The sequence below is a fragment of the Castor canadensis genome, unplaced genomic scaffold, assembly GCF_047511655.1.
Source record: "Castor canadensis unplaced genomic scaffold, mCasCan1.hap1v2 HAP1_SCAFFOLD_732, whole genome shotgun sequence".
NCBI classification, from domain to species: Eukaryota; Metazoa; Chordata; class Mammalia; order Rodentia; family Castoridae; genus Castor; species Castor canadensis.
Genome location: NW_027395442.1, coordinates 6,579 through 31,507, shown reverse-complemented (window position 1 = coordinate 31,507; position 24,929 = coordinate 6,579). Strand labels below are relative to the sequence as shown.

The window sequence follows — 24,929 nt, the reverse complement described above, 5'->3', positions numbered from 1 at the left end:
GAATATTATTTTGTCTGACCTAGGCATGGTGGGGCACGGCTGAAACCCCAGCTCTTTGGAGTTTGAGGCAGATCGATTGGAAGTAGAGACCTTCGTGGGCTACCAAGAGACAGCAAGAAAACCTTGGGGGACAGAGTTAGACCTTTGGTAAGAAACCCACTACAACAGCATTAAAAGCCCCAGTTATCATAAGTAACTCAGTTATGGAGTCATTTTGTAAAGTAGACAAACTCCTGAGTTCCATCACAATGTGTAAAACAAGAAATGAAATGGTTTATTGAAACTAAGATAGCATTTCACAGGCCACAAAGAATTCACACTAAGCCTTACATACTTTGCTTTTTGCTTTTCTTTGCTCAGTTGTAGAAGTTATGGTTTGGATTGCACATTATTGTCAAATGTCTTTTCAACTGTACTCGTGACATTTCTGAAACATGTCTCAAAGGTCTTGAAGGATAGGGCTTGGGTTATGGCTAAAGGAAGAGAAATAAATGCTGTGGAACTGACAAAAGTTAACTACAACCCAGCAGGATACTTCAACTTAGAAATTCAGTATAAACTACATAACTGTAAAATAGATAATGCATGTGGTAGGGTGTAAGTGTGGGACAAGGTATGGTAAAGGAGGGGATTCAAGCAAGAGAATGTGGTCCGTGGAATTAAAAAGCATTAGGAACGATAAGAAGGAAAAACGCTGCAATTGCCCCAAGTTGACTAGGAAGGAGTTGAGCTAGACAAAACCTGGGGTAATGTAAGAGGCAAAATGAAAACATGCATGGAACTGTCAAAATGAATACTCTGTGTCCAAGGAATGTATCCTAATTTAAACATAAACCAACAAACAAATAAATCAATCAATAAGTAAGTAAATAAATGATTTTGGGGGAAATTGAAATCGTCATGTGCGTGCTGAAGATTCCTGTCTAGAATATTTCCGTTGGGAATCTTGTAGTCCTCTTGCCAAGAAAGCAAAAGTTCTCAGTCCAGTAGCCTCAAAAACACGAAAGAGAGCAAATATTCAGGTATTTCTTTGCGTTGGTGTTTTCCCTGTTCAGATTCAGAACTGTTCATTTTGTGCTTTTTTGTTTCTATTTTTGTTTTGTCTTACTAAATCCATATGAGTAGAGAAGGGAGGTAGACACCCATGCCTTGAAATGATAGAACTGCCACAACACCACATTACCATTTGCAGCTGAAAGATTAGGAGATTGACGATGTTTCCCTTAGGTGGGATGCGTAATGGTGATCATGTGACACTGCTGGGCCTCTTCAAAGTCCCTGGGGAGATGACTTTGCCCACGTGAATTTTCTCCAGTATCCTGGAAGGAAATGCAAATAAGAGTTGCTTTCTTTTCAATGCTATGGTGGAACTCCAGATGTCCAAGAAGAAAGGAAAACGTTCTAACTAATCTACATGTACTGTCTTGTGGGTGTTTTTTCCAGTGATTTTGTGGGGGGTTATTTCTTTTAGAGACAGTCTACCTATGCCATTACAAGTTTCTCTGAAGTCTTTAATGCAATCATCCTAATCCTATCAGATAGAATCTCATAATCTCTGAGATGGAAAGTTTGTGTGACAAGTTTCTTCACAGGTTTACTTGGACCAATTTAAAAGTACTTCCCAACTTGAAGAATTTATGTTCATTAAATACGGAGATAGAGAAACAACTAAGTGAAAAGAACCCCTTGATGGTATTGGGGCTTTATATCAAGACCTTTTCATTTTTCTGCAGCTGCTTCACAATATTCCCAGACTTAGATTTCCCATAATTAACACAAACCTATATGAGTATGGCAATGTCACAGTTCCACCAGCTTATTTAATGGTTTATTTCGTCTTTGCATTTTTTCCTTTCTTTATTGTACTATTTTTGTTTACTGTGTGGCATTGGGTTTGCCAACTGTATGGGCTTCCTTTGTAAATTCCATAATTTGCCCCATACTCTTTCCAGTAGAAGGAAATGCAACCAGATAACAATTTTCTCATTGTGATCTGGGCGTGAGGTCCGTAAACCATTGTGTCTCCCCTTGATCGTGTTTGTTGATATAGAAATTGGGGAAGGGACAACCTTGAAGTCTCAGGGAAAAGGAAAGACCAAGCCCTTTAAAGCAGATGACATTGAGTTCTGGAAGGTGATTGGTGGAACTTGTGTGAACTGATGGGGCGTGGCAAATGGGGATAGAAAAAGGCCAAGCGCTCCAAAGGTCAGTCATTGGAGACTTCCTCAGAGGGAAAAAGGACTCCTCAGTTACTGGAAGTTCCAGCTAGAAAAATTGGGGATTCTTGCTCCTGCAGAAATGGAGGCTGCTCAACACCACTGGAGAGGTAAGTCTGAGTCTTATGTGTTTCCAAAACAGATTCTCTACTTTCAATTGTCCTGTTGCTAAAAGTCCTTTTGTGTGTTTTTGACCTTTAGCCCAGGGGGTGCCCTCTTGGGAAGATGCAGATGTTAATAAGCATGAGAGTGTGTTGGCAACAGACAAAGCTCCCAAGGAGAAATTCTGTGTGACTTGGAAGCAACCTTATGTGGTTGGTGCTGGGCTGCAGAACCTGGGGAACACCTGCTACATGAATGCCACACTGCAGTGTCTGACATACACAGCCCCTCTTGCCAACTATATGCTGTCCCAGGAGCACTCCCAGACCTGTTGTCCACTGAACACCTGCATGATTTGTATTTTGCAAGCTCACATGATAAGAGCTCTCCAGCACTCTGGGAAGGTGATCCAGCCTTTGAGGGCCCTGGTGACTGGTTTCCATAAATATAAGCAGGAAGATGCCCATGAGTTTCTGATGTTCGTTTTGGGTGCAATGCTGAATTCATGCCTGCCTGGGCACAAGGATTTGGATCCTCAGGATGAGAACACCAGCCTAGTCTGTCAGCTCTTTGGAGGATACTGGAGGTCTCAAATCAAGTGCCTCCGGTGCCATGGCATTTCTGATACCTTTGACCCCTATCTGGATATAAGTCTGGATATCAAGGCAGCTCAGAGTGTCCAGGAAGCATTAAAATGTTTAGTAAAGCCTGAAAATCTGGATGGGGAAGAGGCCTATGATTGTGCTACTTGTTTAAGTAGAGTGCCTGCTACCAAGACACTGACTTTGAAAACGGTCCCCAAGGTTCTTATCCTTGTGTTGAAAAGGTTCTGTGATTTCACGGGTGTTAAAATCGGCAGGGTCGTGCAATACCCAGAGTGTATTGATATGCAACCGTATATGTCTCACCAGAACACAGAACCACTTGTGTATGTCCTGTATGCTGTACTGGTCCATGCTGGGTTGAGCTGCCACAGCGGGCACTACTTGTGTTACATAAAAGCTGGCAACGGACACTGGTATGAAATGGATGATGCCAAGGTAACTCCCTGTGGCATTACATCTGTGCTGAATAGGCAAGCTTATGTCCTCTTTTATGTTCAGAAGAGTGAGCTCAATGGACACAGTATTGGTTTCTCTCATTGTGAGGAACAAAGTCTCCTGGAGGTGGCAGACCAGGACATGGGAGCGCAACAAAGAGAGCTTCACAGACCGTCCAACATGCAAGTTGGAGAATCCTGCGGTCACAAGGAAGATTCAGCAACAAAAGAAATCACCTTAGACCAGTGGAAAATCCTCCAACAACAAAACCGGCCAAAGTCTGAATTCAACATCCGGAAAATAGAAGGCACCCTGCCTTCCAATGGAATCATGATTCACCCGTCAAAGTACAGGGTGGGCATGAGAAAAAATCACACTGAAAAGGAAATTTACCTGCCTGCCCAGTGTTCCAAGGACACTGGCCACCTTCCTTGTGTGGGTGTGTGCCCCAGAGCTAACAAGAGGAAGAACAAGCAGCGCAAGAAGTCTCTCCTTGTATTCTCATGATTTCACTTCATGAACTGCTCTCCTTCAGGGGAAGAGACAACTGAACAGGGTCAGAGTGCTCCAGAGAGGGCAAGTGGGATTTGTGAGCATGATCTCTGTAAATGAGAAGCATTTATGTAAAGATCATGTGAAAACACATTACCAATTGTTTCAGAAAACAGACCTTTTGGTTTGATGTCTCGGGTTTCTTTTTCAATATCCTGTGGTGTGTAATTTTCTGTAGAGAATAGGCCCTGAGAAACGGCCCATTTTTAGTATATGTCTTTGAATGCTATAAAATTGTCAAAAGATAATGGTCAGTGAGAGCCTTGCATTGGATGAGTTCACTCAACATAAATCGATTAAAGTTTAAGAAGCTGATAGGAGTGCAGCAGATTTACATAAAAGGTATTTGGGTTCAGAAAACTTACTAATTTGTAGGATGTTTTCATTTTTTGTATTGCAGTTTTAAGTTCTTCCTTTTCTTTTTGTCTCACCAAATAAAGATTACAAAAAGATAATCCTTCCTGTGTACTTGCCTAAATACTGAGACCCATGTGCACACCCACTCTGCTTTGCCAACATGAGATGCTGACAGCAACATCTGGATATCCACTGAGCAGTTGCAGGTGAGCTGAGAGAAGTGCCCTGTGGTCAGCGTTTGCCAATGACACACAGGATGCAGTGCTGCCTGCAGTGATCCTGTGTGGACTGCAATCATATGTATGAAGGATCACAGGCACTGACGGGTGTGAGGGAAATGCTCTGGCTTATCCATGCAGTGATGTACACAGGAAATGTGTTTTTGCCAATGAATCTTGGTTTCTGCATTGATGGGCATCTTTTGTCTCATAAGAAGAAGATGAGTGCAAAGAGCAGCTAATGAACAAAAAGAGTTATGACTATATACTCAGTGAGATGTAGAGCACTTTGGAACCAGTGGAACAAGTGTATGGAACTCAGGGAGGGAGGGAACAGAAAAGACAATGATAGACCATCAGCAAAGTTGCGTACCATAACATGGCAAGGTGGAGGAAAGTAGAATGTGTCCTGACAGCTGTTCAAAACAGGGTCGTGGGAGGTACAGGGGGAAGGGATAATAAGGGAAAGGGATGAACAGACAAAAGTAAGGCACTCCCACAGAGGGAATACAGGGAGTTACCACTTTGAACATAAACATGAATATTAATTTTATACAAGGAGGAAAGTAATTGGGTAGCAGGTGTTTTGGGCTGCTTCGCTAGTTGGAGGTGTGAAGTCATCCTAGGAGATTAAGGAGACCATATATGGTACATGGGCTTCATATTTATATATGATGCAGAAGTAAAAAAAAGTCCTTCAATTGCTTCCAGTGTCCTGGGGAGAATCCTGATGAGTAGCTAATATGGGTGCCGTGTAAATTGTGCACAGTATGAAATTAATAGGAATCGTTAGTAGGAATCGCCTCCTGGACAACGTATATATCTTACTACAATATTTATAAAAATTATTTCGTTGAATCTCTTTATGTGCATGGATTTGGGGGAATAATGAGTGGAAGGGAGAACAGCTTTGACTCATGCATCTTAGGGGATCAGGACAGATTTACACTAAATTCAGGGATAGAAAACAGAAGTTTCTCTAGGGTGAGGTTAGAAGAGATAGTGGGGATACCGCAGAGTTGGTGGGAAGGGGCGCTCCATCCAACTGGGGTCGTTATCACCACAACCTTTCACAACCCATGCAAATACATGGCCAGCAAGAATGTTAAGGGTATTGATCTCCATGTTTCTCTTCTGACCTGCTTTATGGGAAGTGTTACACCCTGTTTTTTGTGCATGAGGAATGAAGAAAAAGGGCAAACCTGACCATCAAAGACAAGAGTTTGCATGTGGATGACAAGTTCATTAACACAGGATGCCAAAGGAGCTCAGCCACAGTGTGAGGTAAGGCTACCCACATGGGTGAGGTGTTCACATATCTGCGTGAAGAGGACCTGGTGGCAGTATTCAGTCCTAAACTGTGTTTGGTGGTGGTTGGAAAAAATCATTCCTCACAATACATAACAGCGAACACGTTCCGAGATGGCATGTCACTGTTCCAAATCATTTGTGTCCTAAGAAACACGGAGATTGAAAGTGAGAGAGTTTGTCATGGAAGGTGATAGAGAGAGACAGAGAGAGACAGAGAGAGTGACAGAGAGAGAAAGAGAGAGAGAAAGAGAGCAAGAGAGATGAATGAGAAGAGAAAAAGAGGAGACGAGAGAGTAGACAAGAGAGGTATATTTAGAGAGGAATAAAAGAAGGAAGGAATGAAGGAATGAATATGAAAGTGAGCACTCTATGCCCTAGTGTGTGAATCTCCTTCCCCTAGGAAGACATACACTGATGGATGTGATGGATGAGTCCAAGTTTTATGAAGACATTCAAGCTTTCCTACCCTTTGATATTAACACTCCAATTAGTCTACCTTTTAACATAGGGCTGCCTTTTATGAATTTGTAGGGACATTAATCAGCACACAACACCAAAGAGAAGATTTTGAGTACAGTGTATATATTTTGGGGGTCAAGGAGAAAAAGAAGATCATATGGGAAATGGTAACTGTCTCGTATCTACTGCCTACACCCAGTACACGTTAAAGAGGCAAAGTCACTTCTAATTTATTGCCACAGTGAGAACATGAGGGAAGACAAACATGGGAACAGAGAAGGGACATCACTGGTGCAGCTGCAATGTAGGAGAGGAGAGAGAATCTATTAAGTCAAACAGGAAGTGTGTAGGTTTTCCATCCTTCCATTGCTTCTTGTCTGATATTCAGGACTCTGTGAGTCTTGTGAGCCTCTTAGAGTCCAGGCCCGTGTTCCCTGCATCAATGAAGTGCCCTCACTGTGTCCCTCACACACCTAAACACCCGTTTTTCCACTGTAGTCACAGAGCTCAGCTGTGGGAAGATGTGTTGCGTGGATGACTAACTCTCGTGGAGTATCATCTCGTCAGGGATGGGTTGTATTCAAAGTTCCCCCTCTATAGGCATGTCCTATAAAGTGCAGCTCCTACCCTGAATTATGGAAGATACAACTGATGGCAGATCATCTAGCACTTTTGACGGAGTCCCCAGAGAATGCATAACAGAAGGACAGGGTGTAGGAGGGCTTCACCAGGCCAGGATCTGATAACTACATCTGCACTTCAGAGAGGGCTTCTGGGGACAGAGAGCCCCAGTCAGTAGTGAGTTCACATGCATGTTCCCCATGTCATCGAGCCTGAATCCCTGAGGCTTTCATATTTACAAGCCAGCAGCAGGAAACAAGGACACTCAAGTGTGTCAAGTTCCTATGGATGCCGTCGAGACTCTCCCAGAAAATTCCCAAAGTGTAAAAGAGTCGGAACCGAAATTTTTGGGCAGCTTCTCTGCTGATGTATTTGGCTATTTGAAGGGGTGATGTACCCCGCATATGAGTACACAGGAAGGAGTGCACTGTTTCCTGTTACCTGTCTCCTTTGGGAAGAGGCTGGTGGCTGCTCTTTGGAGAGCTCAGCCCTATCTCTCCTTCCAGCTGTACCATAGCCATGGTCGTGATCTGCTAGGAAGGAAGTGCACTTAAGGACATGAGCATACAGCCCGACAGGCACAAAACAAAACCATATACACATTGTAATACAGAGAAACACAATCAAATGTATACCCCCATAAAAACACATACACGTTTTAAACAGTTGGGCAGAGTGAATGGGTCATAACTCGTAGGTTAATTTTCTGCAGTTGAAATCTAGGGCTGGAAATATGTCTCAAGTATATGGCATAAAATCCTCATGACCATGAGACCCTGAGTTGTGTCCCCAGTACCACTGAAAAAGGTGCAACTCATTCTGCACAGCTTTGTGTATTTCATTGACCATCCTTTAACAATTAGTTGTTTATTGATTCGTTTGGGTTTTTTTTTAATAAAGACATATTAGTAAGAGTGAAAATAGATTTAAGTTTCTTCTAGTGGTTAGAGTTGGTAAAGAGAAGTCACACAAGTTTTGATGTGAGACATTATGTTACGTGAGGTTTATGGATGAAGATGAGTGGATTGGGTGATGTCTGCAATCACAGGAGTCAGGGGAAGCTACATAAAAGTTTTGGGGAGTCACCATTCTCACTTACCTTTCCTCAGGCAACCAGGAATCTGCATCCTGTGTGAAACTGTGTGTCTACGATTTGTCAGGTTGAAATCATGCTGGCAGACACAATGAAGCCACATGAATTCATATTCAGTACTTTTTCCAGTTTGTTTTCAAAAACATGGCTCAGATTGGAGTAGAGTGGGAGGAGTATGGGGATATGTATGTGTAGGTTCTAAGTGGAATATTATTTTGTCTGACCTAGGCATGGTGGGGCACGGCTGAAACCCCAGCTCTTTGGAGTTTGAGGCAGATCGATTGGAAGTAGAGACCTTCGTGGGCTACCAAGAGACAGCAAGAAAACCTTGGGGGACAGAGTTAGACCTTTGGTAAGAAACCCACTACAACAGCATTAAAAGCCCCAGTTATCATAAGTAACTCAGTTATGGAGTCATTTTGTAAAGTAGACAAACTCCTGAGTTCCATCACAATGTGTAAAACAAGAAATGAAATGGTTTATTGAAACTAAGATAGCATTTCACAGGCCACAAAGAATTCACACTAAGCCTTACATACTTTGCTTTTTGCTTTTCTTTGCTCAGTTGTAGAAGTTATGGTTTGGATTGCACATTATTGTCAAATGTCTTTTCAACTGTACTCGTGACATTTCTGAAACATGTCTCAAAGGTCTTGAAGGATAGGGCTTGGGTTATGGCTAAAGGAAGAGAAATAAATGCTGTGGAACTGACAAAAGTTAACTACAACCCAGCAGGATACTTCAACTTAGAAATTCAGTATAAACTACATAACTGTAAAATAGATAATGCATGTGGTAGGGTGTAAGTGTGGGACAAGGTATGGTAAAGGAGGGGATTCAAGCAAGAGAATGTGGTCCGTGGAATTAAAAAGCATTAGGAACGATAAGAAGGAAAAACGCTGCAATTGCCCCAAGTTGACTAGGAAGGAGTTGAGCTAGACAAAACCTGGGGTAATGTAAGAGGCAAAATGAAAACATGCATGGAACTGTCAAAATGAATACTCTGTGTCCAAGGAATGTATCCTAATTTAAACATAAACCAACAAACAAATAAATCAATCAATAAGTAAGTAAATAAATGATTTTGGGGGAAATTGAAATCGTCATGTGCGTGCTGAAGATTCCTGTCTAGAATATTTCCGTTGGGAATCTTGTAGTCCTCTTGCCAAGAAAGCAAAAGTTCTCAGTCCAGTAGCCTCAAAAACACGAAAGAGAGCAAATATTCAGGTATTTCTTTGCGTTGGTGTTTTCCCTGTTCAGATTCAGAACTGTTCATTTTGTGCTTTTTTGTTTCTATTTTTGTTTTGTCTTACTAAATCCATATGAGTAGAGAAGGGAGGTAGACACCCATGCCTTGAAATGATAGAACTGCCACAACACCACATTACCATTTGCAGCTGAAAGATTAGGAGATTGACGATGTTTCCCTTAGGTGGGATGCGTAATGGTGATCATGTGACACTGCTGGGCCTCTTCAAAGTCCCTGGGGAGATGACTTTGCCCACGTGAATTTTCTCCAGTATCCTGGAAGGAAATGCAAATAAGAGTTGCTTTCTTTTCAATGCTATGGTGGAACTCCAGATGTCCAAGAAGAAAGGAAAACGTTCTAACTAATCTACATGTACTGTCTTGTGGGTGTTTTTTCCAGTGATTTTGTGGGGGGTTATTTCTTTTAGAGACAGTCTACCTATGCCATTACAAGTTTCTCTGAAGTCTTTAATGCAATCATCCTAATCCTATCAGATAGAATCTCATAATCTCTGAGATGGAAAGTTTGTGTGACAAGTTTCTTCACAGGTTTACTTGGACCAATTTAAAAGTACTTCCCAACTTGAAGAATTTATGTTCATTAAATACGGAGATAGAGAAACAACTAAGTGAAAAGAACCCCTTGATGGTATTGGGGCTTTATATCAAGACCTTTTCATTTTTCTGCAGCTGCTTCACAATATTCCCAGACTTAGATTTCCCATAATTAACACAAACCTATATGAGTATGGCAATGTCACAGTTCCACCAGCTTATTTAATGGTTTATTTCGTCTTTGCATTTTTTCCTTTCTTTATTGTACTATTTTTGTTTACTGTGTGGCATTGGGTTTGCCAACTGTATGGGCTTCCTTTGTAAATTCCATAATTTGCCCCATACTCTTTCCAGTAGAAGGAAATGCAACCAGATAACAATTTTCTCATTGTGATCTGGGCGTGAGGTCCGTAAACCATTGTGTCTCCCCTTGATCGTGTTTGTTGATATAGAAATTGGGGAAGGGACAACCTTGAAGTCTCAGGGAAAAGGAAAGACCAAGCCCTTTAAAGCAGATGACATTGAGTTCTGGAAGGTGATTGGTGGAACTTGTGTGAACTGATGGGGCGTGGCAAATGGGGATAGAAAAAGGCCAAGCGCTCCAAAGGTCAGTCATTGGAGACTTCCTCAGAGGGAAAAAGGACTCCTCAGTTACTGGAAGTTCCAGCTAGAAAAATTGGGGATTCTTGCTCCTGCAGAAATGGAGGCTGCTCAACACCACTGGAGAGGTAAGTCTGAGTCTTATGTGTTTCCAAAACAGATTCTCTACTTTCAATTGTCCTGTTGCTAAAAGTCCTTTTGTGTGTTTTTGACCTTTAGCCCAGGGGGTGCCCTCTTGGGAAGATGCAGATGTTAATAAGCATGAGAGTGTGTTGGCAACAGACAAAGCTCCCAAGGAGAAATTCTGTGTGACTTGGAAGCAACCTTATGTGGTTGGTGCTGGGCTGCAGAACCTGGGGAACACCTGCTACATGAATGCCACACTGCAGTGTCTGACATACACAGCCCCTCTTGCCAACTATATGCTGTCCCAGGAGCACTCCCAGACCTGTTGTCCACTGAACACCTGCATGATTTGTATTTTGCAAGCTCACATGATAAGAGCTCTCCAGCACTCTGGGAAGGTGATCCAGCCTTTGAGGGCCCTGGTGACTGGTTTCCATAAATATAAGCAGGAAGATGCCCATGAGTTTCTGATGTTCGTTTTGGGTGCAATGCTGAATTCATGCCTGCCTGGGCACAAGGATTTGGATCCTCAGGATGAGAACACCAGCCTAGTCTGTCAGCTCTTTGGAGGATACTGGAGGTCTCAAATCAAGTGCCTCCGGTGCCATGGCATTTCTGATACCTTTGACCCCTATCTGGATATAAGTCTGGATATCAAGGCAGCTCAGAGTGTCCAGGAAGCATTAAAATGTTTAGTAAAGCCTGAAAATCTGGATGGGGAAGAGGCCTATGATTGTGCTACTTGTTTAAGTAGAGTGCCTGCTACCAAGACACTGACTTTGAAAACGGTCCCCAAGGTTCTTATCCTTGTGTTGAAAAGGTTCTGTGATTTCACGGGTGTTAAAATCGGCAGGGTCGTGCAATACCCAGAGTGTATTGATATGCAACCGTATATGTCTCACCAGAACACAGAACCACTTGTGTATGTCCTGTATGCTGTACTGGTCCATGCTGGGTTGAGCTGCCACAGCGGGCACTACTTGTGTTACATAAAAGCTGGCAACGGACACTGGTATGAAATGGATGATGCCAAGGTAACTCCCTGTGGCATTACATCTGTGCTGAATAGGCAAGCTTATGTCCTCTTTTATGTTCAGAAGAGTGAGCTCAATGGACACAGTATTGGTTTCTCTCATTGTGAGGAACAAAGTCTCCTGGAGGTGGCAGACCAGGACATGGGAGCGCAACAAAGAGAGCTTCACAGACCGTCCAACATGCAAGTTGGAGAATCCTGTGGTCACAAGGAAGATTCAGCAACAAAAGAAATCACCTTAGACCAGTGGAAAATCCTCCAACAACAAAACCGGCCAAAGTCTGAATTCAACATCCGGAAAATAGAAGGCACCCTGCCTTCCAATGGAATCATGATTCACCCGTCAAAGTACAGGGTGGGCATGAGAAAAAATCACACTGAAAAGGAAATTTACCTGCCTGCCCAGTGTTCCAAGGACACTGGCCACCTTCCTTGTGTGGGTGTGTGCCCCAGAGCTAACAAGAGGAAGAACAAGCAGCGCAAGAAGTCTCTCCTTGTATTCTCATGATTTCACTTCATGAACTGCTCTCCTTCAGGGGAAGAGACAACTGAACAGGGTCAGAGTGCTCCAGAGAGGGCAAGTGGGATTTGTGAGCATGATCTCTGTAAATGAGAAGCATTTATGTAAAGATCATGTGAAAACACATTACCAATTGTTTCAGAAAACAGACCTTTTGGTTTGATGTCTCGGGTTTCTTTTTCAATATCCTGTGGTGTGTAATTTTCTGTAGAGAATAGGCCCTGAGAAACGGCCCATTTTTAGTATATGTCTTTGAATGCTATAAAATTGTCAAAAGATAATGGTCAGTGAGAGCCTTGCATTGGATGAGTTCACTCAACATAAATCGATTAAAGTTTAAGAAGCTGATAGGAGTGCAGCAGATTTACATAAAAGGTATTTGGGTTCAGAAAACTTACTAATTTGTAGGATGTTTTCATTTTTTGTATTGCAGTTTTAAGTTCTTCCTTTTCTTTTTGTCTCACCAAATAAAGATTACAAAAAGATAATCCTTCCTGTGTACTTGCCTAAATACTGAGACCCATGTGCACACCCACTCTGCTTTGCCAACATGAGATGCTGACAGCAACATCTGGATATCCACTGAGCAGTTGCAGGTGAGCTGAGAGAAGTGCCCTGTGGTCAGCGTTTGCCAATGACACACAGGATGCAGTGCTGCCTGCAGTGATCCTGTGTGGACTGCAATCATATGTATGAAGGATCACAGGCACTGACGGGTGTGAGGGAAATGCTCTGGCTTATCCATGCAGTGATGTACACAGGAAATGTGTTTTTGCCAATGAATCTTGGTTTCTGCATTGATGGGCATCTTTTGTCTCATAAGAAGAAGATGAGTGCAAAGAGCAGCTAATGAACAAAAAGAGTTATGACTATATACTCAGTGAGATGTAGAGCACTTTGGAACCAGTGGAACAAGTGTATGGAACTCAGGGAGGGAGGGAACAGAAAAGACAATGATAGACCATCAGCAAAGTTGCGTACCATAACATGGCAAGGTGGAGGAAAGTAGAATGTGTCCTGACAGCTGTTCAAAACAGGGTCGTGGGAGGTACAGGGGGAAGGGATAATAAGGGAAAGGGATGAACAGACAAAAGTAAGGCACTCCCACAGAGGGAATACAGGGAGTTACCACTTTGAACATAAACATGAATATTAATTTTATACAAGGAGGAAAGTAATTGGGTAGCAGGTGTTTTGGGCTGCTTCGCTAGTTGGAGGTGTGAAGTCATCCTAGGAGATTAAGGAGACCATATATGGTACATGGGCTTCATATTTATATATGATGCAGAAGTAAAAAAAAGTCCTTCAATTGCTTCCAGTGTCCTGGGGAGAATCCTGATGAGTAGCTAATATGGGTGCCGTGTAAATTGTGCACAGTATGAAATTAATAGGAATCGTTAGTAGGAATCGCCTCCTGGACAACGTATATATCTTACTACAATATTTATAAAAATTATTTCGTTGAATCTCTTTATGTGCATGGATTTGGGGGAATAATGAGTGGAAGGGAGAACAGCTTTGACTCATGCATCTTAGGGGATCAGGACAGATTTACACTAAATTCAGGGATAGAAAACAGAAGTTTCTCTAGGGTGAGGTTAGAAGAGATAGTGGGGATACCGCAGAGTTGGTGGGAAGGGGCGCTCCATCCAACTGGGGTCGTTATCACCACAACCTTTCACAACCCATGCAAATACATGGCCAGCAAGAATGTTAAGGGTATTGATCTCCATGTTTCTCTTCTGACCTGCTTTATGGGAAGTGTTACACCCTGTTTTTTGTGCATGAGGAATGAAGAAAAAGGGCAAACCTGACCATCAAAGACAAGAGTTTGCATGTGGATGACAAGTTCATTAACACAGGATGCCAAAGGAGCTCAGCCACAGTGTGAGGTAAGGCTACCCACATGGGTGAGGTGTTCACATATCTGCGTGAAGAGGACCTGGTGGCAGTATTCAGTCCTAAACTGTGTTTGGTGGTGGTTGGAAAAAATCATTCCTCACAATACATAACAGCGAACACGTTCCGAGATGGCATGTCACTGTTCCAAATCATTTGTGTCCTAAGAAACACGGAGATTGAAAGTGAGAGAGTTTGTCATGGAAGGTGATAGAGAGAGACAGAGAGAGACAGAGAGAGTGACAGAGAGAGAAAGAGAGAGAGAAAGAGAGCAAGAGAGATGAATGAGAAGAGAAAAAGAGGAGACGAGAGAGTAGACAAGAGAGGTATATTTAGAGAGGAATAAAAGAAGGAAGGAATGAAGGAATGAATATGAAAGTGAGCACTCTATGCCCTAGTGTGTGAATCTCCTTCCCCTAGGAAGACATACACTGATGGATGTGATGGATGAGTCCAAGTTTTATGAAGACATTCAAGCTTTCCTACCCTTTGATATTAACACTCCAATTAGTCTACCTTTTAACATAGGGCTGCCTTTTATGAATTTGTAGGGACATTAATCAGCACACAACACCAAAGAGAAGATTTTGAGTACAGTGTATATATTTTGGGGGTCAAGGAGAAAAAGAAGATCATATGGGAAATGGTAACTGTCTCGTATCTACTGCCTACACCCAGTACACGTTAAAGAGGCAAAGTCACTTCTAATTTATTGCCACAGTGAGAACATGAGGGAAGACAAACATGGGAACAGAGAAGGGACATCACTGGTGCAGCTGCAATGTAGGAGAGGAGAGAGAATCTATTAAGTCAAACAGGAAGTGTGTAGGTTTTCCATCCTTCCATTGCTTCTTGTCTGATATTCAGGACTCTGTGAGTCTTGTGAGCCTCTTAGAGTCCAGGCCCGTGTTCCCTGCATCAATGAAGTGCCCTCACTGTGTCCCTCACACACCTAAACACCCGTTTTTCCACTGTAGTCACAGAGCTCAGCTGTGGGAAGATGTGTTGCGTGGATGACTAACTCTCGTGGAGTATCATCTCGTCAGGGATGGGTTGTATTCAAAGTTCCCCCTCTATAGGCATGTCCTATAAAGTGCAGCTCCTACCCTGAATTATGGAAGATACAACTGATGGCAGATCATCTAGCACTTTTGACGGAGTCCCCAGAGAATGCATAACAGAAGGACAGGGTGTAGGAGGGCTTCACCAGGCCAGGATCTGATAACTACATCTGCACTTCAGAGAGGGCTTCTGGGGACAGAGAGCCCCAGTCAGTAGTGAGTTCACATGCATGTTCCCCATGTCATCGAGCCTGAATCCCTGAGGCTTTCATATTTACAAGCCAGCAGCAGGAAACAAGGACACTCAAGTGTGTCAAGTTCCTATGGATGCCGTCGAGACTCTCCCAGAAAATTCCCAAAGTGTAAAAGAGTCGGAACCGAAATTTTTGGGCAGCTTCTCTGCTGATGTATTTGGCTATTTGAAGGGGTGATGTACCCCGCATATGAGTACACAGGAAGGAGTGCACTGTTTCCTGTTACCTGTCTCCTTTGGGAAGAGGCTGGTGGCTGCTCTTTGGAGAGCTCAGCCCTATCTCTCCTTCCAGCTGTACCATAGCCATGGTCGTGATCTGCTAGGAAGGAAGTGCACTTAAGGACATGAGCATACAGCCCGACAGGCACAAAACAAAACCATATACACATTGTAATACAGAGAAACACAATCAAATGTATACCCCCATAAAAACACATACACGTTTTAAACAGTTGGGCAGAGTGAATGGGTCATAACTCGTAGGTTAATTTTCTGCAGTTGAAATCTAGGGCTGGAAATATGTCTCAAGTATATGGCATAAAATCCTCATGACCATGAGACCCTGAGTTGTGTCCCCAGTACCACTGAAAAAGGTGCAACTCATTCTGCACAGCTTTGTGTATTTCATTGACCATCCTTTAACAATTAGTTGTTTATTGATTCGTTTGGGTTTTTTTTTAATAAAGACATATTAGTAAGAGTGAAAATAGATTTAAGTTTCTTCTAGTGGTTAGAGTTGGTAAAGAGAAGTCACACAAGTTTTGATGTGAGACATTATGTTACGTGAGGTTTATGGATGAAGATGAGTGGATTGGGTGATGTCTGCAATCACAGGAGTCAGGGGAAGCTACATAAAAGTTTTGGGGAGTCACCATTCTCACTTACCTTTCCTCAGGCAACCAGGAATCTGCATCCTGTGTGAAACTGTGTGTCTACGATTTGTCAGGTTGAAATCATGCTGGCAGACACAATGAAGCCACATGAATTCATATTCAGTACTTTTTCCAGTTTGTTTTCAAAAACATGGCTCAGATTGGAGTAGAGTGGGAGGAGTATGGGGATATGTATGTGTAGGTTCTAAGTGGAATATTATTTTGTCTGACCTAGGCATGGTGGGGCACGGCTGAAACCCCAGCTCTTTGGAGTTTGAGGCAGATCGATTGGAAGTAGAGACCTTCGTGGGCTACCAAGAGACAGCAAGAAAACCTTGGGGGACAGAGTTAGACCTTTGGTAAGAAACCCACTACAACAGCATTAAAAGCCCCAGTTATCATAAGTAACTCAGTTATGGAGTCATTTTGTAAAGTAGACAAACTCCTGAGTTCCATCACAATGTGTAAAACAAGAAATGAAATGGTTTATTGAAACTAAGATAGCATTTCACAGGCCACAAAGAATTCACACTAAGCCTTACATACTTTGCTTTTTGCTTTTCTTTGCTCAGTTGTAGAAGTTATGGTTTGGATTGCACATTATTGTCAAATGTCTTTTCAACTGTACTCGTGACATTTCTGAAACATGTCTCAAAGGTCTTGAAGGATAGGGCTTGGGTTATGGCTAAAGGAAGAGAAATAAATGCTGTGGAACTGACAAAAGTTAACTACAACCCAGCAGGATACTTCAACTTAGAAATTCAGTATAAACTACATAACTGTAAAATAGATAATGCATGTGGTAGGGTGTAAGTGTGGGACAAGGTATGGTAAAGGAGGGGATTCAAGCAAGAGAATGTGGTCCGTGGAATTAAAAAGCATTAGGAACGATAAGAAGGAAAAACGCTGCAATTGCCCCAAGTTGACTAGGAAGGAGTTGAGCTAGACAAAACCTGGGGTAATGTAAGAGGCAAAATGAAAACATGCATGGAACTGTCAAAATGAATACTCTGTGTCCAAGGAATGTATCCTAATTTAAACATAAACCAACAAACAAATAAATCAATCAATAAGTAAGTAAATAAATGATTTTGGGGGAAATTGAAATCGTCATGTGCGTGCTGAAGATTCCTGTCTAGAATATTTCCGTTGGGAATCTTGTAGTCCTCTTGCCAAGAAAGCAAAAGTTCTCAGTCCAGTAGCCTCAAAAACACGAAAGAGAGCAAATATTCAGGTATTTCTTTGCGTTGGTGTTTTCCCTGTTCAGATTCAGAACTGTTCATTTTGTGCTTTTTTGTTTCTATTTTTGTTTTGTCTTACTAAATCCATATGAGTAGAGAAGGGAGGTAGACACCCATGCCTTGAAATGATAGAACTGCCACAACACCACATTACCATTTGCAGCTGAAAGATTAGGAGATTGACGATGTTTCCCTTAGGTGGGATGCGTAATGGTGATCATGTGACACTGCTGGGCCTCTTCAAAGTCCCTGGGGAGATGACTTTGCCCACGTGAATTTTCTCCAGTATCCTGGAAGGAAATGCAAATAAGAGTTGCTTTCTTTTCAATGCTATGGTGGAACTCCAGATGTCCAAGAAGAAAGGAAAACGTTCTAACTAATCTACATGTACTGTCTTGTGGGTGTTTTTTCCAGTGATTTTGTGGGGGGTTATTTCTTTTAGAGACAGTCTACCTATGCCATTACAAGTTTCTCTGAAGTCTTTAATGCAATCATCCTAATCCTATCAGATAGAATCTCATAATCTCTGAGATGGAAAGTTTGTGTGACAAGTTTCTTCACAGGTTTACTTGGACCAATTTAAAAGTACTTCCCAACTTGAAGAATTTATGTTCATTAAATACGGAGATAGAGAAACAACTAAGTGAAAAGAACCCCTTGATGGTATTGGGGCTTTATATCAAGACCTTTTCATTTTTCTGCAGCTGCTTCACAATATTCCCAGACTTAGATTTCCCATAATTAACACAAACCTATATGAGTATGGCAATGTCACAGTTCCACCAGCTTATTTAATGGTTTATTTCGTCTTTGCATTTTTTCCTTTCTTTATTGTACTATTTTTGTTTACTGTGTGGCATTGGGTTTGCCAACTGTATGGGCTTCCTTTGTAAATTCCATAATTTGCCCCATACTCTTTCCAGTAGAAGGAAATGCAACCAGATAACAATTTTCTCATTGTGATCTGGGCGTGAGGTCCGTAAACCATTGTGTCTCCCCTTGATCGTGTTTGTTGATATAGAAATTGGGGAAGGGACAACCTTGAAGTCTCAGGGAAAAGGAAAGACCAAGCCCTTTAAAGCAGATGACATTGAGTTCTGGAAGGTGATTGGTGGAACTTGTGTGAACTGATGGGGCGTGGCAAATGGGGATAGAAAAAGGCCAAGCGCTCCAAAGGTCAGTCATTGGAGACTTCCTCAGAGGGAAAAAGGACTCCTCAGTTACTGGAAGTTCCAGCTAGAAAAATTGGGGATTCTTGCTCCTGCAGAAATGGAGGCTGCTCAACACCACTGGAGAGGTAAGTCTGAGTCTTATGTGTTTCCAAAACAGATTCTCTACTTTCAATTGTCCTGTTGCTAAAAGTCCTTTTGTGTGTTTTTGACCTTTAGCCCAGGGGGTGCCCTCTTGGGAAGATGCAGATGTTAATAAGCATGAGAGTGTGTTGGCAACAGACAAAGCTCCCAAGGAGAAATTCTGTGTGACTTGGAAGCAACCTTATGTGGTTGGTGCTGGGCTGCAGAACCTGGGGAACACCTGCTACATGAATGCCACACTGCAGTGTCTGACATACACAGCCCCTCTTGCCAACTATATGCTGTCCCAGGAGCACTCCCAGACCTGTTGTCCACTGAACACCTGCATGATTTGTATTTTGCAAGCTCACATGATAAGAGCTCTCCAGCACTCTGGGAAGGTGATCCAGCCTTTGAGGGCCCTGGTGACTGGTTTCCATAAATATAAGCAGGAAGATGCCCATGAGTTTCTGATGTTCGTTTTGGGTGCAATGCTGAATTCATGCCTGCCTGGGCACAAGGATTTGGATCCTCAGGCTGAGAACACCAGCCTAGTCTGTCAGCTCTTTGGAGGATACTGGAGGTCTCAAATCAAGTGCCTCCGGTGCCATGGCATTTCTGATACCTTTGACCCCTATCTGGATATAAGTCTGGATATCAAGGCAGCTCAGAGTGTCCAGGAAGCATTAAAATGTTTAGTAAAGCCTGAAAATCTGGATGGGGAAGAGGCCTATGATTGTGCTACTTGTTTAAGTAGAGTGCCTGCTACCAAGACACTGACTTTGAAAACGGTCCCCAAGGTTCTTATCCTTGTGTTGAAAAGGTTCTGTGATTTCACGGGTGTTAAAATCGGCAGGGTCGTGCAATACCCAGAGTGTATTGATATGCAACCGTATATGTCTCACCAGAACACAGAACCACTTGTGTATGTCCTGTATGCTGTACTGGTCCATGCTGGGTTGAGCTGCCACAGCGGGCACTACTTGTGTTACATAAAAGCTGGCAACGGACACTGGTATGAAATGGATGATGCCAAGGTAACTCCCTGTGGCATTACATCTGTGCTGAATAGGCAAGCTTATGTCCTCTTTTATGTTCAGAAGAGTGAGCTCAATGGACACAGTATTGGTTTCTCTCATTGTGAGGAACAAAGTCTCCTGGAGGTGGCAGACCAGGACATGGGAGCGCAACAAAGAGAGCTTCACAGACCGTCCAACATGCAAGTTGGAGAATCCTGCGGTCACAAGGAAGATTCAGCAACAAAAGAAATCACCTTAGACCAGTGGAAAATCCTCCAACAACAAAACCGGCCAAAGTCTGAATTCAACATCCGGAAAATAGAAGGCACCCTGCCTTCCAATGGAATCATGATTCACCCGTCAAAGTACAGGGTGGGCATGAGAAAAAATCACACTGAAAAGGAAATTTACCTGCCTGCCCAGTGTTCCAAGGACACTGGCCACCTTCCTTGTGTGGGTGTGTGCCCCAGAGCTAACAAGAGGAAGAACAAGCAGCGCAAGAAGTCTCTCCTTGTATTCTCATGATTTCACTTCATGAACTGCTCTCCTTCAGGGGAAGAGACAACTGAACAGGGTCAGAGTGCTCCAGAGAGGGCAAGTGGGATTTGTGAGCATGATCTCTGTAAATGAGAAGCATTTATGTAAAGATCATGTGAAAACACATTACCAATTGTTTCAGAAAACAGACCTTTTGGTTTGATGTCTCGGGTTTCTTTTTCAATATCCTGTGGTGTGTAATTTTCTGTAGAGAATAGGCCCTGAGAAACGGCCCATTTTTAGTATATGTCTTTGAATGCTATAAAATTGTCAAAAGATAATGGTCAGTGAGAGCCTTGCATTGGATGAGTTCACTCAACATAAATCGATTAAAGTTTAAGAAGCTGATAGGAGTGCAGCAGATTTACATAAAAGGTATTTGGGTTCAGAAAACTTACTAATTTGTAGGATGTTTTCATTTTTTGTATTGCAGTTTTAAGTTCTTCCTTTTCTTTTTGTCTCACCAAATAAAGATTACAAAAAGATAATCCTTCCTGTGTACTTGCCTAAATACTGAGACCCATGTGCACACCCACTCTGCTTTGCCAACATGAGATGCTGACAGCAACATCTGGATATCCACTGAGCAGTTGCAGGTGAGCTGAGAGAAGTGCCCTGTGGTCAGCGTTTGCCAATGACACACAGGATGCAGTGCTGCCTGTAGTGATCCTGTGTGGACTGCAATCATATGTATGAAGGATCACAGGCACTGACGGGTGTGAGGGAAATGCTCTGGCTTATCCATGCAGTGATGTACACAGGAAATGTGTTTTTGCCAATGAATCTTGGTTTCTGCATTGATGGGCATCTTTTGTCTCATAAGAAGAAGATGAGTGCAAAGAGCAGCTAATGAACAAAAAGAGTTATGACTATATACTCAGTGAGATGTAGAGCACTTTGGAACCAGTGGAACAAGTGTATGGAACTCAGGGAGGGAGGGAACAGAAAAGACAATGATAGACCATCAGCAAAGTTGCGTACCATAACATGGCAAGGTGGAGGAAAGTAGAATGTGTCCTGACAGCTGTTCAAAACAGGGTCGTGGGAGGTACAGGGGGAAGGGATAATAAGGGAAAGGGATGAACAGACAAAAGTAAGGCACTCCCACAGAGGGAATACAGGGAGTTACCACTTTGAACATAAACATGAATATTAATTTTATACAAGGAGGAAAGTAATTGGGTAGCAGGTGTTTTGGGCTGCTTCGCTAGTTGGAGGTGTGAAGTCATCCTAGGAGATTAAGGAGACCATATATGGTACATGGGCTTCATATTTATATATGATGCAGAAGTAAAAAAAAGTCCTTCAATTGCTTCCAGTGTCCTGGGGAGAATCCTGATGAGTAGCTAATATGGGTGCCGTGTAAATTGTGCACAGTATGAAATTAATAGGAATCGTTAGTAGGAATCGCCTCCTGGACAACGTATATATCTTACTACAATATTTATAAAAATTATTTCGTTGAATCTCTTTATGTGCATGGATTTGGGGGAATAATGAGTGGAAGGGAGAACAGCTTTGACTCATGCATCTTAGGGGATCAGGACAGATTTACACTAAATTCAGGGATAGAAAACAGAAGTTTCTCTAGGGTGAGGTTAGAAGAGATAGTGGGGATACCGCAGAGTTGGTGGGAAGGGGCGCTCCATCCAACTGGGGTCGTTATCACCACAACCTTTCACAACCCATGCAAATACATGGCCAGCAAGAATGTTAAGGGTATTGATCTCCATGTTTCTCTTCTGACCTGCTTTATGGGAAGTGTTACACCCTGTTTTTTGTGCATGAGGAATGAAGAAAAAGGGCAAACCTGACCATCAAAGACAAGAGTTTGCATGTGGATGACAAGTTCATTAACACAGGATGCCAAAGGAGCTCAGCCACAGTGTGAGGTAAGGCTACCCACATGGGTGAGGTGTTCACATATCTGCGTGAAGAGGACCTGGTGGCAGTATTCAGTCCTAAACTGTGTTTGGTGGTGGTTGGAAAAAATCATTCCTCACAATACATAACAGCGAACACGTTCCGAGATGGCATGTCACTGTTCCAAATCATTTGTGTCCTAAGAAACACGGAGATTGAAAGTGAGAGAGTTTGTCATGGAAGGTGATAGAGAGAGACAGAGAGAGACAGAGAGAGTGACAGAGAGAGAAAGAGAGAGAGAAAGAGAGCAAGAGAGATGAATGAGAAGAGAAAAAGAGGAGACGAGAGAGTAGACAAGAGAGGTATATTTAGAGAGGAATAAAAGAAGGAAGGAATGAAGGAATGAATATGAAAGTGAGCACTCTATGCCCTAGTGTGTGAATCTCCTTCCCCTAGGAAGACATACACTGATGGATGTGATGGATGAGTCCAAGTTTTATGAAGACATTCAAGCTTTCCTACCCTTTGATATTAACACTCCAATTAGTCTACCTTTTAACATAGGGCTGCCTTTTATGAATTTGTAGGGACATTAATCAGCACACAACACCAAAGAGAAGATTTTGAGTACAGTGTATATATTTTGGGGGTCAAGGAGAAAAAGAAGATCATATGGGAAATGGTAACTGTCTCGTATCTACTGCCTACACCCAGTACACGTTAAAGAGGCAAAGTCACTTCTAATTTATTGCCACAGTGAGAACATGAGGGAAGACAAACATGGGAACAGAGAAGGGACATCACTGGTGCAGCTGCAATGTAGGAGAGGAGAGAGAATCTATTAAGTCAAACAGGAAGTGTGTAGGTTTTCCATCCTTCCATTGCTTCTTGTCTGATATTCAGGACTCTGTGAGTCTTGTGAGCCTCTTAGAGTCCAGGCCCGTGTTCCCTGCATCAATGAAGTGCCCTCACTGTGTCCCTCACACACCTAAACACCCGTTTTTCCACTGTAGTCACAGAGCTCAGCTGTGGGAAGATGTGTTGCGTGGATGACTAACTCTCGTGGAGTATCATCTCGTCAGGGATGGGTTGTATTCAAAGTTCCCCCTCTATAGGCATGTCCTATAAAGTGCAGCTCCTACCCTGAATTATGGAAGATACAACTGATGGCAGATCATCTAGCACTTTTGACGGAGTCCCCAGAGAATGCATAACAGAAGGACAGGGTGTAGGAGGGCTTCACCAGGCCAGGATCTGATAACTACATCTGCACTTCAGAGAGGGCTTCTGGGGACAGAGAGCCCCAGTCAGTAGTGAGTTCACATGCATGTTCCCCATGTCATCGAGCCTGAATCCCTGAGGCTTTCATATTTACAAGCCAGCAGCAGGAAACAAGGACACTCAAGTGTGTCAAGTTCCTATGGATGCCGTCGAGACTCTCCCAGAAAATTCCCAAAGTGTAAAAGAGTCGGAACCGAAATTTTTGGGCAGCTTCTCTGCTGATGTATTTGGCTATTTGAAGGGGTGATGTACCCCGCATATGAGTACACAGGAAGGAGTGCACTGTTTCCTGTTACCTGTCTCCTTTGGGAAGAGGCTGGTGGCTGCTCTTTGGAGAGCTCAGCCCTATCTCTCCTTCCAGCTGTACCATAGCCATGGTCGTGATCTGCTAGGAAGGAAGTGCACTTAAGGACATGAGCATACAGCCCGACAGGCACAAAACAAAACCATATACACATTGTAATACAGAGAAACACAATCAAATGTATACCCCCATAAAAACACATACACGTTTTAAACAGTTGGGCAGAGTGAATGGGTCATAACTCGTAGGTTAATTTTCTGCAGTTGAAATCTAGGGCTGGAAATATGTCTCAAGTATATGGCATAAAATCCTCATGACCATGAGACCCTGAGTTGTGTCCCCAGTACCACTGAAAAAGGTGCAACTCATTCTGCACAGCTTTGTGTATTTCATTGACCATCCTTTAACAATTAGTTGTTTATTGATTCGTTTGGGTTTTTTTTTAATAAAGACATATTAGTAAGAGTGAAAATAGATTTAAGTTTCTTCTAGTGGTTAGAGTTGGTAAAGAGAAGTCACACAAGTTTTGATGTGAGACATTATGTTACGTGAGGTTTATGGATGAAGATGAGTGGATTGGGTGATGTCTGCAATCACAGGAGTCAGGGGAAGCTACATAAAAGTTTTGGGGAGTCACCATTCTCACTTACCTTTCCTCAGGCAACCAGGAATCTGCATCCTGTGTGAAACTGTGTGTCTACGATTTGTCAGGTTGAAATCATGCTGGCAGACACAATGAAGCCACATGAATTCATATTCAGTACTTTTTCCAGTTTGTTTTCAAAAACATGGCTCAGATTGGAGTAGAGTGGGAGGAGTATGGGGATATGTATGTGTAGGTTCTAAGTGGAATATTATTTTGTCTGACCTAGGCATGGTGGGGCACGGCTGAAACCCCAGCTCTTTGGAGTTTGAGGCAGATCGATTGGAAGTAGAGACCTTCGTGGGCTACCAAGAGACAGCAAGAAAACCTTGGGGGACAGAGTTAGACCTTTGGTAAGAAACCCACTACAACAGCATTAAAAGCCCCAGTTATCATAAGTAACTCAGTTATGGAGTCATTTTGTAAAGTAGACAAACTCCTGAGTTCCATCACAATGTGTAAAACAAGAAATGAAATGGTTTATTGAAACTAAGATAGCATTTCACAGGCCACAAAGAATTCACACTAAGCCTTACATACTTTGCTTTTTGCTTTTCTTTGCTCAGTTGTAGAAGTTATGGTTTGGATTGCACATTATTGTCAAATGTCTTTT

The 24,929-nt window shown here is 42.6% G+C and overlaps 1 protein-coding gene across 1 annotated transcript; it reads left to right on the top strand.

Moving 5' to 3' along the window:
- The first annotated feature begins 1,214 nt into the window (after window positions 1–1,214).
- On the top strand, window positions 1,215–23,145 carry LOC141420539 (uncharacterized). Its single transcript, XM_074064643.1, has 5 exons — window positions 1,215–1,227; window positions 2,442–3,461; window positions 10,616–11,635; window positions 18,766–20,145; window positions 23,102–23,145. The coding sequence occupies exons 1-5, from the start codon at window positions 1,215–1,217 to the stop codon at window positions 23,143–23,145; spliced, it is 3,477 nt and encodes a 1,158-aa protein (XP_073920744.1).
- The last annotated feature ends 1,784 nt before the right edge of the window (window positions 23,146–24,929 follow it).